This window comes from Eptatretus burgeri, chromosome 12, assembly GCF_056783735.1.
Source record: "Eptatretus burgeri isolate ZD-2024b chromosome 12, Ebu_testis_v1, whole genome shotgun sequence".
NCBI lineage: Eukaryota > Metazoa > Chordata > Myxini > Myxiniformes > Myxinidae > Eptatretus > Eptatretus burgeri.
Genome location: NC_140972.1, coordinates 79,226,963 through 79,246,562, shown reverse-complemented (window position 1 = coordinate 79,246,562; position 19,600 = coordinate 79,226,963). Strand labels below are relative to the sequence as shown.

The window sequence follows — 19,600 nt, the reverse complement described above, 5'->3', positions numbered from 1 at the left end:
TGGCATCATCATTGAATTTATGATGTCATCTGGTCATCAAACAGGATGAAAACTACTTTTGTGAACATGTTTTCATAAAATTGGAAGTTACCATGAAATCACATAAAATTACATCATAACATCATTCATGACGTCATGACACAACGAATGATGTCATGATGTGACTTTGTGACTCTCCCAGAAACCTCACATGTTTTGTACTTATAAGGTAATAAGTTTTATCGTTAATTGCCACTTTTAAAGTGGTTGAGAACTGTTTGTTTCAAAGGTATGCATAGATATTAGGTATTTTGCTGTAATGGCGGCATTCTTTTTTGACGTCATATTTACACCCTTTTCTGATGGCCCAATTTTGGCCAACTTTTGATATGTTGTTTTCTGGGCCAAACACTACTGAAAATCACCACAAAACGTTTTCTTGCAATTTATTTAGGGTTAGTCAGCATATTGACTCTACTAGGTTGGCAAAATAGGCCCATTACTCTTAAGAAATATATTGAACATATGAAAGTGTAATGTACTCATCAAATCTTCATATTTAGAAACACAGATTCCACATGATCGTTACTGTATGTTAAACCAGCATGGATACTCCGTGTTATAATAGTAGTGGATACTCTGTGTTATATTGTCAGGTTTTTCATTTTAGTCTGTCACTATGAAGCACAGCCACCTAATCCTTATTCCTGATGTTTGCAGGTGCTCTTATTCATCTAATTTCAATCTAATATATTGACTAATATGCCTGGTGTTGGCTTAATGGTTAGGGTCCTGAGTTCAAATCCTGCTCTGCTGTTGAATTAATACCAGGTGGGGTTGACTCAGCCTGTCATCTTTCTGAGGTCAACAAAATGAGTACCAGCTTGCTGAGATGGTTAAGCCATTTGAGTATCCTGTGTTGGAGTGGTGACCCATCCAGGATTGTGCCAAAGAGCCAAGGTGACTGCTTTGGCAGCATTGATGCTCTGTGCATAGTATGGTTCCATTGGATGGATGGATGGATGGATATTGATTAATCCTCATATGATTGCTTCTTTTGCAGGTGTGTAGGATGAATCATGGCCATGAACTATGGCTTCTGGAAAGAATCGTTTGTATAAGCAGGAAAGAATCTGGCAAGAAACATTTGTATATCAACAAAATGAAGCTGTTCTTGAGGCTTAATATCACATTGCTCTCCTTCTTGAGAAATGCAAGGAAGCTCACACAATCGGTGAGCATCTGATCAAGCTAAGTTTGATTGAAACAACAAAAATTTTACTTGGAGAGGAACAATCGCAAAAGATGAAGCAGGTCGCACTTTTGAACGACACTGTAAAAAGTTGCATTTCCGATATGAGCCAGGACATTTTGGATCGAGTAATCACATACGTGAATTCCAGTCCCTATTTTGCACCTGCAGTTGTATGAATCAACAGATGTCTCCTCTTGTGAATACTTGAAAGATGACTCTATGAAGGAGTATTTGTTTTCTTAACCCCTTACTATAACCACTCGTGGAGAAAATGTGTTAAATGCATTGGGAAACTTCTTCACGAAGCAAGGACTGGAGTGCTCAAAACTAGGTGGAATATGCACCGATGGAGCATCATAAATGATACAAATTGTTCTCAGCCATGCTTAAGGTAGTTAACCGCATAAGTGTAAGCGCAATGAACTCCAAGGTATTCAAAGAATTGTGTGAAAAAACGGATGCCAACTTCACCATGCATATGTTCCACACTGTAGGGTGGTGGTTGTCCTGCCGTATGGTCCTCCACCGAGTGCTGGTGTTTTTGGAGGAGATCGATTTTCCTGGAAAGAAAGAAAACTGCACAGGCAAAACTGTGTGACAAGATGAAGGATAAAGTGTTCCCCCTGAAGATTGCCTTCCTTGCAGATTTCTTTGCCGAGGCATTTTCCTTGAATTTGTCACTTTAGGGAAATATGGTGAGCATTCCTGCAAGCCAAGGCAAAGTTGCTGGTTTCCTGAAAAAAATAACCTTTACCAAAGCAGGGTTGGTGACACCTAGATCTTTTTAGAATTGACAACTCTCCTGACTGAGACAGAAGGGGTGAGTGTCCATTCATTTTTTTTTATTATTGTATCATATGCAGCTTGTGGCTGCCAGTTGCATTGTTGCTGAGAACACAGCTGTGCCACTGATGCCCCATGTTTACAGTAAGCTGGGACTCATGTTGCCAACCTTGGAAAGATAACAGGCTGAGTCAACCCACCTAGTGTTGTTTAACAACACAACAGGGGCTCAAACTCATGACCCTAAGATTGTAGGCCAACCATCTTAACTGTTAAGGCAACACCAGGCTTAGCATCCATTTATTGATGATATTAATGAGCACCTGTATTCCATGAAGACAGTCAGGAGCTACATCCCTGGTGGTGAACAGCGAGTGAAGGACGCGAGGATTGCGAGACATTTATCCATAGAGGAAGGTGCTATTGAATATGAAGACGTTACCACCAAGGTGGAGTTTCTCACTCTGCATGAAGAAGCAACATTCAAAACTGACTTTCAAGAGCAGGATTTAGTCACCTCCTGGGGAAAACATGGGAAAGAATGCCCCCTATTCTGTTGGACAGGGCCCTCAAGGTGCTGATTCCATTTGCAATGACATACCGCTGTGAAACAAGCTTTACGGCCATAGTTGCGATGAAGACAAAGAGCAGAAACAAGCTGGTTATTAACTGTGACATGCGTTGCGCTTTGTCTGTGATAGAGCTGCACATTGCAAGGCTGATAACGGAGAAACAATTTCAACCATCACACTGATGCTTGATAACTTGATGATGACTTTGTGATTGAACTCCTTTTGCCGTTGCTTAAATTTGGCTCAGCTTTAAATTTGACTGGACCAGCGATATGGAGCTCTTTCGTTTCAGTTTTGTAAACCAATAAATAAAGTAATAAACCATTCATCAGATTGTCTTTTGTTGTTTTTTTTAAAAACAATTTTCGTGATGGGGGGTAATCTCAACTTCCCTGGATAATTATTGGGGTAACAGTGATAACAAGGTTAACATACACTGCTCTGGAGCATGGGGGAAAAAAATGTCATCAAAAGCAACCTACTGCTTGTGAGCATGTGATACATCTGATAGCCAGTCCAGGTAAAGGGACCTTGGATACTATTAGTTGACAGGATGCTACATGGTATCTAATGTCTTGTAGTTGTCCATTGAGTTGGCTATGACGTCTTGTTTGAGATTCAGAAGCTTCAGTCCATTGCTGTACTGCTGATAGTAATTAGCAATGTTCATAAAACAAAACCAGCCTTAAGGGTTGCATTGTATCAAAAATATCATCAAGGTAATTGACAGATAGAGGAAGAATACTGAGAGACAGAGACAGAGACAGAGACAATGATTGATGATGTTTTCACTTTGACAGTTATATTATATGTCGATTCATTGACCTTCCTGATGTTTTCATATCAGCTTAAAGTTCGCTTTTTAAAAAAAATTCCCACAATCAATACGAATGAAGAATGCTTAAGGTGAATGAAGTTAACAAAAAGCATGTAAGATTTGTGGTTTAAATCATGAAAGTGAAAGCTCAGATGTGTTCAAACCATACGATACTCAAAGTAGCTCACCCTTGAATGGAGAAGCCCACGTACTCTTCTTGTGTAGAGAGCGGCGACGAAGAGCACTTAAGCTCTCCTCATCCTCATCCTCGTCGTCAGCATCTGAGCCAGGAGCCATCGTGACCGAGTCGGCAAGATGCGTTGGTGTGCTTTTGCCATCACGCAGGTCTCCACCGACCAAGGCCCCTTGCCGTGCGAGGTGTGCACGCAATTGGCGAATTTCAAACTATGGGGCAGAGAAAGGACAAGGACAATGGCAAAACAGAATCAACACTGGGCTACATACCACCTGTTTGCAAACTAATGTATGAAGTCTCGTTGCCAACAATGGGCTCATTCTGAGCACCGAATGATCTCTGGTTTTCAATTCTTGTGGAAGCATGCTCACTTGATCCAAGGAAATCCATGCAATTGTAACTGTACCCTCTGATGTCACACATTTCTCATGTGCTGATCTCTTTCTCAGGTCTATGAGATATTCCAATGAAATGTACTTTTGATTTGTTTCGAGTAAAAGCAGTTTTAAATTATTTGAGATAATTTTGCTTCTTAAGGAAAAGTTTTCAATCCCACCTTAATTTTACAGTAGATTCTTGCCGATTTGATTACATGCCAATTGTAATTCAGGAATTTGAATCAGGCTCTATAAGTCATGCTATCCACTTTTAATGTCCCAAACTGGAATGGGTGCTTTATATTTTTAATTTGAACTATTTCTTCCACTATAGAGCATTCCATTTATTCAGTTGTGCTGAGTAAATTAATTATTAATTGTATTAATTCAGTGCTGAGTAAACCTGGTATTAATTCAACAGCCGAGCGGGATTTGAACGAAGGACCCTAGGACCCCAAGCCCACCACCGTAGCCATTAAGCCAACACCAGGCATAGTGAGGGATAGAAGAACACAAAATTGAACACAATAAAATGAAACAGATTTAATTGCTTAACCATAAAAGGTCATGCTAGTGGACTCAAAATTGAGATGGAGATCAAGCTAGTATTGAAGATGGTGTTGGATTGACATCTTTATGGGGTACTTCCATCATGGATGACTGTGCCAAACTTACTTCCTGTCCAATGAGTATATTTGCCTCATTTTCTGCACTTCAAGTAAGTCCCATTATCATAGACTGCAGCCTTATGGAAACTGTTCAATGAAATAAGGTGAATTGATGTCAATGCAGAGGAAGTTTTGAGCAGCTTCCATATGATAGAAAGCCAGTATTCTATTGCATTTGGTCATAAATGAATGGCCGTTGCATGTGAAGTCTCAATTCTCGTTGCTCTTTACAATGGAAATGAAATGGTTTTCTTGTTAAAAATGAAATTTTGCCATCTTGGCAAATCATCATTTTTACACTTGTCTTGGCCCGCAATCTAAGTTACTATCTTGGCCCACCAATCGTGACCGCTTCGAGCTTTGCACTCAAGCTTTGCAGTGAAAAGCTGAGTGCAAAGCTTGGAGCGATCATGATTGACAGGGAAATATGGCAAATAACAATAATAATAATAATAATGTGGAATATTGTGTCCTGGGCAAAGTGTCATCTCCACTGTTACTCCAACATTACCATATTCGATGTGTATTACAGATCCAACTATATTTCTATTTCAAAAAAGGAGTTGAGCTAAAAAAAGAGTTCCTTGGAATGCTAATAAAGAATACAGTACTGTGCACAAATTTGCATCACACCATTATTAAAGATTGACCGCTGTGTTCCACAACCAAAACATTTGCGAACTTTCTTCTTGTTCAGCAAAGCCATTTTGCCAACCAAATGATAACAGCAAGATGGCAAGAGAGCAATCAGCAGACAAATACTGCATTTACCCTCATGCACAATGTTGCACTATAACACAATTCATCTCCTGTGTGGCATCTAATTTCTCAATCATAAAATTGATGAATGATAGATAATGTGTGAAACAAGCCTGGTGTTGGCGCAGTGGTTAGGGCAGCGGCTTGGGATCCAAGAGGTCCTGAGTTCAAGCCCCGTTGAGCCACTGAATTAATACACCAGGGGGTTGACTCAGCCTGTCATCCTTCCGAGGTCGGCGAAATGAGTACCAGTATACTGGGCCGGTGTATACCCCGGTTAAAATAGGTGTACCATATCCCTGTGTCGTAAGAGGCGACCAGGGTTGCGTCAGGAAGGGCATCCGGTGTAAAACATGTGCCAAATCACTATGCGGATCATCATGGATGATCTGCATCATGGATGATCCGCTGTGGCGACCCCTAACGGGAGCAGCCGAAAGAAGAAGAAGAAGAAGAAGAGATAATGTGTGAAACAAGTGCCATCTGACAACTGTGATAACACTCAATAAGCAGACACTAAGGGCAGACAGACAGGATGGCCTAGACTTTCTAGAGGTACGCACATTCGCTTCTAAGCTGTCTAGCCTGGGTTTGAATCCCGACCCAGCTATAAACTGTCATCCCGGTGTTTCACAGGCAGGGTGATTCATCAATGTGCGTGCCATCCCTCAGATGGACATTAAATGGGTATCACTTCTGCCACCATTTGTTCGTGGACGTTAAAGATCCTGCGGTGTCGTTTGTGAAGAGTAAGCGAGCCATGGCTGGCACCATAAACAAATTACAAATTCTTGCCATAATCAGCAGCAGAGGGCATTGCATCAGAGGCACAACCGCACCCTCAACCAATGATGCTACCCCACAGCCTTGTGCTGCGTACGAAGGAGGAGGATAGATAGACACTTGTAAGGAACTTAATATGTATAAAGAGCATGTTGCTTTCATTAAGAAAGCTGTGACACGCTCACACTTGAGGAATTACATTATCAACACAACTCGTCATATTTTTGTGCAGTAATAACAAACTGGAAATGCAAAAGACTGAATATGACATGAAAAACGAGCGACGGTTCACATCGTTCTCAACTTGTCAAGTTGTATGAAGAGGGAAATGTAGTAGAGTAGAGAAATACCAATTTGTAAAAAAATCCTTTTTTGCCATCATGAGTGTTGCTGTTGTCATAAAAAGCAAAGGTTTTGTGGGGGAAAAAAAATTGCTCTCTTTACTCTTTTGCCCATCGCAAGACATGAAGCCATGCAGGCAGAGGATGGGAATCCTTGTGTGGGCCTCTCTTTCTCTCCTGCATCCAATATTTGTCTCAGTAAATGATATCCTCAGGGAACTCCAGTGTACTTCCCTCCCACACCGAGCATCGATCTACCTTGCCTGTCTGACTATTTCCGTTTCGTTGTCATTTTTGGTTCTTGTAAAACACCTCTTCACATGAAAGCAGCCCTAAAACATATGTGAAGTCATTTTGTTGGACGGGTTTCGTTAAAATGAAGAATCCTGGATTCAGGTCTTAATTGGGAAGTTTTTTGTTTTTCTGTCATTTTTACATTTAATATACATAGTCGAGGCTCATGGACGATCTAGTACTAGTCCACTGATCGGATCAGGACACAACAGGACAAAGGGAACAGCAGAGAGAGAGAGAGAGAGAGAGAGAGAGAGAGAGAGAGAGAGAGAGAGAGAGAGAGAATGCGAGAGAGAGAGAGAGAATGCGAGAGAGAGAGAGAGAGAGAGAGAGAGAGAGAGAGAGAGAGAGAGAGAGAGAGAGAGAGAGAGAGAGAGAGAGAGAGAGAGAGAGAGAGAGAGAGAGAGAGAGAGAGAGAGAGAGAGAGAGAGAGAGAGAGAGAGAATGCGAGAGAGAGAGAGAGAGGAAGAAACACCAACAGCAGAGTTGAAGGCCAAGACAGGGGGAGGCAGACAAACAATGGGTGTGGGAGGCATGGGGGGGGGCAGGAAAGGATGATGATGAGGATTTGCAGGCATTCTATACAAATGTTCTCTGCTGTGTGAATAATGCTCTGCTCAAACCTTATGAGGTAATCAAAACTTTATGTAATCTTACCTTGGCAAGACAAGATACAACTGTTGTAATTTAACAACGATTTATAAAGCGTATCATATTTTTCTCCACCCTCAACCTCATTCCCCTCTCCCTTAAGTCAAATTTCAAGCAACACATGTGCCAAGTGACCAGTGAAGTGATATAGTTTATTTTCAGTTTGGGAGACGTAGGCGGTGCGGCATTTTTGTCAGGAGGCATTTTGATGCCTTTTCCAATTTCTCCGCGGGCATTTAACAGTCAAACATAAAGTGTTATTTTAATATCGCTGGGAAGTTATAGCAAAAAGTTTTGCTATTTCGTATCCCTGACCTACATAACTGATGTAATTCTGAGGACTCTACTTCATATCACGGAGTATTCTACAAGGCGTACCCAAAAAACGATTCTGTCCTCGAAGCAAATGCAATGTGGTGAAGACAGAGAGTAATAGCTTTGGCAAACATTAACTTATGTGACCACTTCCCTGCCATAAACACTCAAGTCCAACAGATGGCAGAAGTGAAATGGTAGTTCAACAGAATCGATCCTGTGAATGAAGCTTGAAGCAAGGCCCAGTGATCAGATTCTTCTCTGGCATAAATGTGAAGCTGGGTGAACTGAATCAAGAGTGTGGAGAGAATAAAACAGTGAAAATAGTTGACTAATGCTAAAAAAAAAAAACTATATCAACTGTGATGAGATCCCCGTTCATCCTGACAGCTGCAGAGGCAGCACAATTGCTTTTTGAGCCGTCTAGTCTGGGTTTGATGCCTCACCCAGTGATAAATTGTCACGTTGGTGCTCTGCATTACAAAGTGCACCATCCCTCTGACGGACGTTATGTTGGGTGTCCCGTCGAATAGGATTAGCTGGCGAACATTAAAGATCCCACCTGGTCTCTCAGGAAGAACAGGTGAGTTATTACTGGAACCCTGAACCTCTTCAAACAGTAGTCGGTATGTGTTGCAAGTATGTTGAAAAGACCTTCAGTACTAGTTGAAGGAGGCTATCATCCTGCAGTGGACCACAATAGGCTAGGCAAGTTTGATGTTGCTTATGGAAATACATTGCAAAATTATAAAATGAAGTGATCCATCAAGGCAGCGAGAAGAAATGATCAATTTTGTGCCATTTCATGGTATTTAGTGGGAGAAAAGGAAACCCTTTTGATTCAAGCAGTTGGCTCACATCCTAAAGATTCCCCATCCTCTCGCAGGAAACCTAAAATTAAGGAATCCCATGCTGACTATCAGGACAGACCATCATAAGGAATTGTCTTCATGTAAACAATTTTATCTAGTGCTGTAACTTCATAAATGGCATGCTTATCTTAATGTACAGTCGGCAAGGTGGTGATGTGCTAATGCTTTTCACCATACATTTGGGGCCGATTAGGAGGGAAGCGGTGGCGGCATGTAAACCGCATCCCGTGTGGCAAAGACGTGTAATTGGTGCTTGCAATGTTCTGAATGGTGTAATGCTAATGCATGCTTTCATCCCTTGCCATAACTTGATAAATCACAGTTTGCAGCATGCACATGGTTTTGTGCATGACAATTATCAGCTTCCTTATTGCCAGCAAGCATTAATAGGAAGGTGCAGCTCCTGAAGATCATGTAGTTAATGGATAACTTCGCAGTAACTTGTGCTGTCCATCTGATTGTACGTTTCATTTGTTGTTGCTGTTTGAGTGAGCTGCCTCTGACGGCAGATCTCACCTCACCGGCATTGTGTTTGTATCTCCTATGGCTTTGAAGTCCAATGCTGGAGGAGCATAGGTGGGCACACACGTATATAACACAAACATTTATTTAATGTCACATGCAAAGCAAAGCCGTGGTATCTTCATGTTCATTACATGCTCACATATTTACATAGGTACCTATAGATTGCACTATATTTGTTTGACAGAGACCTTTTATGACAAATTTTCACAAAATTGATCAGACCATTGAATGTGTCTGTGCATTACACGAGGCCCAATCATCAATATTCACAATATCATCATAATATTAGTGAAGGTGATGCAGAGTTAAATTATCATTAGTATTGGACACCAATATCATCATTAGTATTGTTGTATTCAGGCCAATTAGCACCGACCTGGATGGATAGCCGAACGGTTTGCACTTGGAGGTGAACAGCCGAGATCCTTGGAGATTATGGTGCACCCAGGATGGGAAACAGTGGAGGCACCCACCATGGAGCGTTTACCATAACATAAGCACACGGGTTATTTCTCGAACCCACAACAAATAGACGAACACAAGTACATGGAACAAATGATGATTTAATGAACATAAGATCAATGAGTTATAATGAAAATAAATCAAAGGGCGAAAATGAAAAGTGAAGCAAAACTAAAGCTGAATTTGAGATGTCTCCACTCTGTCACAAACACAGACAAGGGGAAAGATAAAAATAAAAGAAAATCCTCGCTTTATGCCGGCACTCAGCTTTATGTCCAGAGACGTCCTTTTGGAGCCTCACAGTTGTTGAACCTCGTAGCCACCGCACGTGAAATGCACAAAAATGGTGAAGTCACTCTTTGCGGTAACGTACATGAGATAATTTGCATGCATGATCTTCAACGCCAGGGCCCACAAACCGCCATACACTTTCTTCTCATGATTGAGATTTCCACACCACTCCTCTCACAGCACCAGGTCCGCTCACAACAAAAGGCACGGCCTTTCTTTTCGATCCTGCAACAAGGGATACTGCCGAGTTCGACCTGAGAGACACGCTCCTCTTCTTCTCTTCCTCACCTCCCAAAGCGCACAAACTTCACGACCCAGCCAAACAATCAATGGCTAGCATCTTGCTCCAGCATGCGAGCAAATTCACACAACATGAACAAAGAGAATCACGCAGCCTTCTTGACCGTGCTGAGGAGAGGCAAGAGAGAGATCCTCTGTGTCTCCACGCTATCCTCCTCTCTCTTACATTACACCAACCAATCATAATCCTCAGGGGCATGGCCCACTGGTTGCCATTGCTCGGGGGCAGGGTTTAGCCTGCCGATTGTGTTCAGAATCCGTTGGCAGCCGGGTCGGCTGTTGTTGTTGTTGCTGCTGTTGTTGTTGTAAGAATGTGGTTCCTTTTTATATCCGGCCTCATAAATGCAAAAACATAGGAAAAGGTCACAGGGGGCAATCACAAACTGGGAGAAACTAGTCTTAAACCCTACCAAGTTAACACAACACCACTCCCTGTGTGGTGACACAGAACAATCTTAAGCTTACATTTTCCCCTACTTAATTTACGTCGAGATGTCCACTACCTGTCCATGGACCATGCTGCACTATACAATTCTACCTTTACTATGAAATTCCTCAATCGACCCCACAAACACAACAATATTCACCGCATAGGGAGGGAAGCACCCCCCCTCCCCCTCACCCCAGGAAAATTGTTAAACCAATTATTATCAATAATAAGCAGAAATAATTTGCAGAATTCTGACAAGCATGATCATAAAGGTGTTTCCTCTATCAGGACATGCACACACAATGAGAGACATGTACACACAATGATGACTGAGACATGATGACTCTTATTTAACTGAATGATGATTATGGAGAATGATGATATTTAACTAACATGATGACTCATGATGCTTGTGAAGCCCATATCATTTGCCATTGTCCTAAAAGGCTTCACTTCAGATGTATTTTATTGCCGTGATTTAAAAAGTGCGATAAAGTGAACATCACTGTCTTTGACAGCCATGCTAATCTGCCAAATGCACTTGTCAGTTTCTGCCAGGAGCTCAATATCTCAGCATACTTGGATGAGAAAGGTACAACCAATAAATCCTGCCTGACAAAAGGGTGGAGGTCATTCCATTTCCCTCCATCCATACTTGACAACTGCCATCTTCCCAATTTTAAAATATTTTTTTTACACGTGTGTTTCTAAAATTCGTCCACCTGAATGAACATCCGCTTGTCATTGACCACAATGTCAGTGCGTGCCAGAAAGAGGCTCGCCAAATCCAGTCAGGATCCATTGTTTCAAATTGTGTAACACTGCACCCTGTGACACTGGATATTAAGACTTTGTGTGATCCATCCATCCATCCATCGGGACCATACTCTGTGCAGAGCGTTGGTGCTGCCAAAGCAGTCTCCTTGGCTATTGCGCCCAATCCTGGACAGGTCATCACTCAGACACAGGATGCCAGCATGCTGGCACTCATTTTGCCGACCTCGGAAGGATGACAGGCAGAATCAACCCTACCTGGTATTAATTCAACAGCCGAGTGGGATTTGAACTCGGGACCCACAGATCCAAAGCCCACCACCCTAACCATTAAGCCAACACAAAGCATATGCATGGTGATTTGTGTGATGCATGGTTACAAAGTGTACCATCAAGGAAAAAGCAAAATGATGTTCAGATATTATTATGCAACAGCAATAAGCTTATGGAGAACTTTGTTTTTTTTAAACTGTGGATTTTTTTGTGCGGCAAGATAAGATCCACAAAAAATATCAATCACAAAACAAGGGTTGGTGGCATAGTGGGAGATGGAGGGTCTGGGAGTCGGGGAGGAGGTTGTGAAAGGAGGTGTAAAATATGGAAAGGATACCGGCAAGAGATATGCATTAAGAAAGGGGAGAGAAGTGGAATATCCTTTGGGACAGATGGTGTGTTCTGTTGTGTGGTAATATAATAGTTTAATAGTGGTAATAAACTTTTTCAGAAGTTTACCAACATTGATACACCTTCTTTCACACCACCTCATTTAACGTGTTACATTAGTTATTAGTGCTTGTTGTTTGTGTCCTGTATGACGTCCTTAAAAAGAGTAAGTTTCCTCTTTGGAATGATTTTTCAATTTTGTTTGACTTCAAGACATGCAGACAGAGTAAAAAAAAAATTATCCTACTCCTCCATGTGCATGCGCGATCAGGACGAGATTCCGTACAAGTTGCTGAATTCAGAACCAAGGTACTGATAGACTGCAGGTTCATGTTCCGATTTGATGTTCCGATTCGTGGTCAAAATATATAATTAAATTGAAATTAAGTAGTTCCTCGATCATAGACTGACGTCTTTGGACAGACACACAGACAGACAGAGTGAACCAACTGCGTAACCCCATTTTGCACTTTGCTAGTGGAGCAAAAGTCATAAGGACATGGGAAAAAGCAAAAAAAGGGAAAACTGCAGATTATGCTGATGACATCCTATATTCATTTTCCAAACAAAACAAATTTAACATGTAGAGAATGGTTTCTCAACGGAATCTTTTTGCAGTTCGGTATGCACACTACTATTAGCAATATTACTACATTTAACAGACAGATTTATTGCTACCTTGAGGGGTCGCCCATGGAACATTTTACACCCAAGTTCTTCATGCTGAAGGTAACAAGAATGTGGATTGTGTTCAGGGTGCCCCGTGATAACTTGGCCGACTCTTCACAAATAACACCACGGGATATTTTATGTCCACAAACGAGCAGACGAGATACCATCTGAAGGACGGTGCACATATTGATGAATCGCCCTGCTGGGAAACATCAGGTTGACAGTTTGTAGCTCGCTGAGATGCGAACCCAAGATGGACAGCTAAGAGGCGAGTGTGAATACCTCTCGGTTATCCTGCCAGCCCTTTTCAATACTCACAGTATTTATAAAAAGCAATAAATGTTTCTCTGAGACACTTGTGTTTTTTTTAGACCCATTTGGGAATACATTACCAACTTCACAAAGCAATCCCTGATAAATTTCACACCTTCAGACAATTTTTATTCGTTTTACTAATCGAATTCCTCAACCTATCAAGACTGTTGTCGCCACCTAGTCCCAAAGGCAATTGTTGTCCATGCGCCACGAGTCACTGGCACAGAAGAATATTTACAAGAAAGGTGTGAAGATATTTGTTTTCGAAAGGAATTTTAATGAGGAAAAACACCCGAGATGCTTGCGACGCTGGCAGTATTCCTCGAGCACCCACAATAAAGTAACACGATACAGGTTTATGCATCATAACCCTATGACTCAGTGTAAGGTGAAACACTGCTCAAAATACATCACACCTGTAGCATGCACAATCACACACCATAAATAGTATACTTATCACTGACAGATATCCGTGGGAAATACATGACGACCATCCCTGTAACACTCATTGTGGTAGCGGAGCAGATGTAAGTGTTTATGTTTGAAGTATTTTTCTTTCTGACATTCACTGAAAGATACAATGTATTTGAGAATTATTTTTACAGCAACAAACATATGGAGCCGGCATGATAGCTCAGAAGAAGCATACTCACCTTTGAGCTGGCTTGTCTTCGTTTGATTCCCAGCCCGACAATAAACTCCCCTTGGTGCTTAATTGTAATCTGAATGGGATATCAAACTACCTGTTCCATCCACTGGTATTTGCTGGTGCGAATTAAAGATCCCACGGTATACTTTGAAAAGAGTAGGCCAATGTGTGAGACTACCATAGTCAATTTCTAACTTCTATCCTGGTTGTGGACTGCAACAGCAGCAGCTTGCAATATAGTAGCAACTTTTCCGGGAGTAAATTCTCAGCTATGAAAAACTTAATGATCAATCCTGGGCATCATGATGTCCCCAGAAGGGTGAAAGATAAAAAAATATATAAAGAGTTTCTTGCAAGGAACTTATATGTAGTAGGAGGTTATTAGGCCCATCAAAGCCTGCTCTGGTGTTGGAAACCTATAGTTGTTTGTCCTTGCTCTATCTTTTTTAATGCTGACCATCAAGCAAGGAAACATGTACCGTTTTAAGTCTTTGGAAGGACAACCAGGGCCTGCTTTGAAATTCCGATCTCTCAGACTCAGAAATGCTCTTACCATGACACCACCGAGTCTGGTATGGGTATAACAACAATAATAAGATTTTGAGTATCCATCCCAAAGCTTTCATTTGCAGCTTGATGGAGTACTGCTATCCCCTTTGGGCTGGTGCCCCTGCCTTACACCTTGTCCGTCTTGATACCATAGAAAGCAAGCCCCTCAAAATCATTGGGATCTCTCATAGCAAAGCTGAGCGTCTTCACATTTTACTTTCACATCGCAGACAGGTTGGTAGCCTCTTTGTATTCTACCACCTTCTTTTTTGTGTTACACCCTCTGCCCTCACTTGACTCTTTCTGCATGGTGCACAAATTCTGCCAGTAGCCCTCTTTATGTTAAACTCCCAAAATCCAGAGTCTGTTCACCTCCACTCATTTGCTCTTCCTTTCTCTCACTTGTGGAACCAATTTCTCCAGTGTGTTCATCCCATTCTTCCCTCCAAGACTTCAGGACAGCTGTTCACCATGACCTCAGTTATCCATACTCATGATATCTTCGAACCCAAATGACACCATTCATAAGTATTCCTTTTTCCAGGTTATTGTGATTTCTCCTCTTTTAATTTGTTAGTTGTCAGTTGGTTTGTTTCTTTTCTGTTTTATCTCCGCTTTCCTTTTCCTCTTCTAGCTGTGTTTCATTGAGCTTGTGCGCAGCTTGATCACCCCCTCAAGTGTCCTTTTCCCCCTCTCACTCTCACCTCGACCTTGATCTCACTCTCACCTCCACCCTGCCGTTGGTGTTTCCCCCTTTCCATTTTGTTCCCTTCCATTCTGCTCTAGCTCTTCCATGAGCCACCGATCATGTATAAAAAGGCACATTAAAAACAAATTCTGAAATAAAATGTCACTTTAAGTTAGGTACATGATTGGTGTCATTAACTTATCAATTTGATGATCATGATTTTACATCCATTGATTGACCCAGAAAAGACCAACATGTCAAAATAATTTTGACAAGTTGAATAAATTGCTTTTTTTGCTTATGATGTGCATAATAGCTTTTGTGCTATAAAAATATTCTTGGATTGAAAGACTAGTTTACGTACAAGTTGGTCATGACAACATGCTGTTTTCTTTTGTAAAGCCAAAGTTGAAATCTTTTTAGGGAGCTTGATTGACATTCAGAGCCGCAGTAGTTGTCTGATATATTACAATCCACAAAAAACACCGAAGTGGAAAAAACAACACCCAATTTAAATTTTTCAGCCAAATAATTCAGCCTCCAAAATATGTTTCTAAAAACAAGGCCCAAGTTACATTCATCATTGACTATGATACAATCAGGGAGAATGTGGTCCCTATTTTTGCATGACGGCCGTAAAGGTGGTGGGAGGATTAAATATTTATATTGATCAAGTAGCAATAATTAACTAACATCAATATAACACACGCACACGCACACGCGCACACACGCACGCACGCACGCACGCACGCACGCACGCACGCACACACACACACACACACACACACACACACACACACACACACACACACACACACACACACACTTTCGAGAAAAAAGGAAGATTTTTGTCCCTCAAGAAAGCAAATGATGGCAAACTCAAGAATATAAATAGATAAAAATCATGACCTAATTGATGTTTAGAAATGTTTGCTTGTGTGTGTGTGTGTGTGTGTGTGTGTGTGTGTGTGTGTGTGTGTGTGTACATTGTCGAGGCTCGTATGAGAGCTAACACACAACGCACAACAAGGGGTCAGGAGACAAGAGGGGTGGGAGAGGAAAGGACAAAAAGGTGGGGAACAGAGACATTAGGAGATCTGTCAAAGGGAGAGGGGATGGGGCTGGGAACACAGCGTATCCAAGATGGACACCACAGGCTCTTTCAGGAAGGAAAGCAGGGAATTTGAAGGAGGTGGGGTTGGGGTGGATTAACAAGGGTAGAAAAGATCATGGTTTTGGATGTGGGAAGATAAGAGGTGGTGGTGAACAGCTGTTTTGAAGACCTGGAGGGAAGAATGGGATTGAACATAGTGAGTGAGTTTATTCCAAAGGCAGGAAAAAAGAGGAATGAAAGAGGGAAGGTGAGTAGTGATTCGTGATTTTGGTAGTTTTACCAGAAGGGGGTTGCTGGCAGACCTTCAGCATCCTGCGTAAATATGGGGGGGGGGGAGGGACATATAGCAGACGGGGCAGGGGGGGGGCAAAACTGGAGAGGAGATGGCAAAATACGGAAAGACCACCAACCTGACTGTGGTGAGAGAGTGAGAGGCCCAAAGACTCAGCCTCACCATGGGAGATACCAATAATCCAAAATGCCTTGGTTTCCGCAGAGTGAAGCTGAGAAAGGTGAAAGGCAGGAGCACCAGCCCAGAGCAGAGTGCAGTACTCCTAGGCTGCGGCCGAAAGCTTTGTAGGTGGTCAGGAGCTTAGGTGGGCCGAGGAGGGACTTTGCAAGATGGAGGATTCCCATTCGGAGACTGGCTTTGAAGGCCAGGTTGGAAATGTGGCTTTCCCACGAAAAATTATGGCAGATAGTGAGACCCAGAAGCTTGAATGAAAGGACTTCTTCCAGAGGATTGCTGAGAAAGTTGATGGGGGGGGGGGGGTTCAAAACGGTCCTTTCGGAGAGACATAGTGAGAGTGTGAGATTTGTCAGGATTGAAAGACATGTTCCACGTGTTGGACCAGTTTGTGATTTATCCACATCTGCAGAGAGCGAAGAAGCTGCTGCTCACCTGTCTGAGGGATGACAGATGGTATGGCAGAGGTTGGAGTCATCAGCAGAGATAAAGAGGATTTTTCATAGTCGGAGAGATCATTGATGAAAACCAGAAAAAGAACAGGGCCCAGAACGCTACCTTGAGGAACTCTAGCCTGGACAGGAAGAGGGAATGAGAGAACTCCATTTGGGGCCACACCTTGGCTGCGACAGGAGATGAAGTCTGCGAGCCATGAGTGGAGATGGCTTTGGATACCACAGGAAGAGAGTTTGGTGAGCAGGGTAGGGTGCCAGACTCTGTCAAAAGCACGCAATATGTCTCGGGATATGATCTGATTTTATGTCCAGCATTGAGGATCTCCATCCATTGTTGGGAGAGCAGAAGCAGCATATCCAGAGTAGTGACCTGGTCTGAAACCAAATTGATGATCGGAAATCAAGCCATTGGAGAAGAGGAAGGATTTGATGTCTGAAGTGATGATGGATTCCATAACCTTGCTGATGATTGGGAGAAGGCTGATTGGTCTGCAGTTGCAGGGATCTGTTTTTGCACCTTTTTATGCAGATCTGTCATGTTTGCTGATTTCCAAGCAGATGGCAGATGACCTTGAGCAAATGAGAGGGTGAATAGAACAGAGAGAGGGAGAGCAAGAGCAGAGGAGCAGGTTTTTAGGAAAGATGGGCTGATGTCGTCTGAACCGGTTGCAGAATCTGAGTCGATGTTTGACAGCAAGCTCTCAACTTTGTCAGAAGAAAAGGAGACAGGGTCCAGGGACAGCTGGGTGAGACTGTGTTAGGTCCAACTGAAGTTGGAAAAAAAAGGACGATTGAAGGAAAGTGAACATGCATTGCAAAATGGGGTTTTAATTTTTTTTAGTTTAGAAATGCGACTAAAGACATTTCTTGATGGATGCAATAAAGGCGAATTAAGAGAATGGAGAAAAGAAACGTTGTAACAGTTTGACTTTTTAGACAAAGTATGAATGAAAGGTTGAATTGAGAGCAGTCTGTTGAAATAGAAAAAGAGGTGAATTATGATACAGTAATGAGAACCACACGTGTGAAAGAGGAAGATGAAGCATTATAAGAGACCGTTTTTATTATTGTTATTATTATTATTATTATTATTTGATAAAGGTTGCATTCAGTTAGGTGAAGGAGAGGTTGAAGTAAAATCGTGGAGGTGTATGATGAATTTGGAATGGTAAAGTGAAACCACTCACACAGTGTGAAGCTGATGAATTGATGAAGAGTACCAGGAAGAGGGTGGAGAGAGACACGTGGTTTCGGGAGGTCTATAGCTAGAAAGGACAGAAGGAAATAATTATTTATTGATGGATTTTTGAAGATTAGGTAAGATTAGGGAATGGAAGGTTGTCGGAAGAAATTGTGAAGGTAATGGTGAGAGTGGGTTAAACTTTGCTTGTGAAACTTTGAGCAAATTCGAACAATTTATCCAATGATCATTAAATAGAGTGCTTGACAGCTCAATGCAATGCTGGGAAAAATATTCACACAACAATCATTAACATCTCAGTAAGTTACAAAAGTGAAAACAAACTTTGTTCATGTGACAAAATTACATACATCATTAAGAATACAAAGGCCCTTTGATATTGGCCACCAATAAAAAATGTATTCGGGATGATCCACTTCCCAGCTGGGCTGGCAGGAGAGCCGAGACACAAAGGTATGCGCGTTCACTTCTCGGGTGTCTCGCCTGGGTTTGAATCTAGACCCAGCTATAAACTGTCATCCTGGTATTTCACAGGCAGGGTAATGCATTATTGGGCATGTCCATTGAAAGGACGTTAATCTGTCCAGCATTGGTCATCGGTGGTCATTATAATGATCCCTGAGTGTCTTTGGCAAAGAATAGGTGAGTCATTAATCGCACCCTGAATTGTTTTTTTTAAATTATTTTCTGTCCAAATCACCTTCAGTTTCAGTGGCATATCAGACCTGGCAAGCCAATTCATGAAAGATAGGAAAAAAAATTTTTACGACCAACGATCCCACAAGAAGGTTGGAATAATTAGAGACGTTAATACAGTTAGTTGCAGCAGCAGTAGTATTAGTAGTAGTAGTAGTAGTAGTAGCAGTAGTGAAATACAAAGTTATGATTGAGCAATCAAAGATAAAAAAAAAACAAAACAAAATATTCAGCTTCAAAATATGCAGAGGGTGTACTTCAGTTGCAGAATAATGTCATAAAAAGTAGACAAACAGCAAATATGAAGACCCAGAGAGCATAAAGTACTGCTGCGTTTCAACGGTGAGAGCAATATTTCAATTGTAATGGCAGATGCCCACCTGAGAAATCAGTTGTACAATGTGGCTGCTGCACCCAACTGAATTGCTTGTATGTTGACATTTTCCAAGCAGTGGTGAATGGTTGTGCAATACATTGCTTACAGTCGAGAATGCGAGTTGATGAAGCTTCACCTATTTCTCAAGGTGAATGAAGCTTCATCTTGTCACATCAATGTGGTACTGGTTTGATACCATGTGTAAAAATCTTTTGGACAGGTATGCAGCTATTTCAGGATATAAGGGCTTTGTCGCTTTCATCACTTGTAACCTAGTACCACTCAGATATGTTCCTTCAATGGTAAAAATAG

The 19,600-nt window shown here is 41.8% G+C and overlaps 1 protein-coding gene and 1 long non-coding RNA gene across 5 annotated transcripts in view; one reads left to right on the top strand and one right to left on the bottom strand.

Moving 5' to 3' along the window:
* The window catches only part of LOC147015964 (uncharacterized), a 62,149-nt gene extending 59,203 nt beyond the window's left edge, over window positions 1-2,946 (top strand). Inside the window, exons 2-3 of the long non-coding RNA XR_015049951.1 lie at window positions 1,043-1,213; window positions 1,729-2,946. This is a non-coding gene — a long non-coding RNA (uncharacterized LOC147015964). The remainder of the gene's footprint in view (window positions 1-1,042; window positions 1,214-1,728) is intronic.
* Window positions 1-19,600, bottom strand: part of LOC147015963 (uncharacterized) — a 659,412-nt gene that overhangs the window by 59,113 nt on the left and 580,699 nt on the right. For all 4 annotated transcript variants that reach the window (XM_085848637.1, XM_085848636.1, XM_085848639.1 and 1 more), the window contains one exon: window positions 3,595-3,811. In XM_085848637.1, coding sequence (XP_085704763.1) covers window positions 3,595-3,811 — 217 coding nt within the window. The remainder of the gene's footprint in view (window positions 1-3,594; window positions 3,812-19,600) is intronic.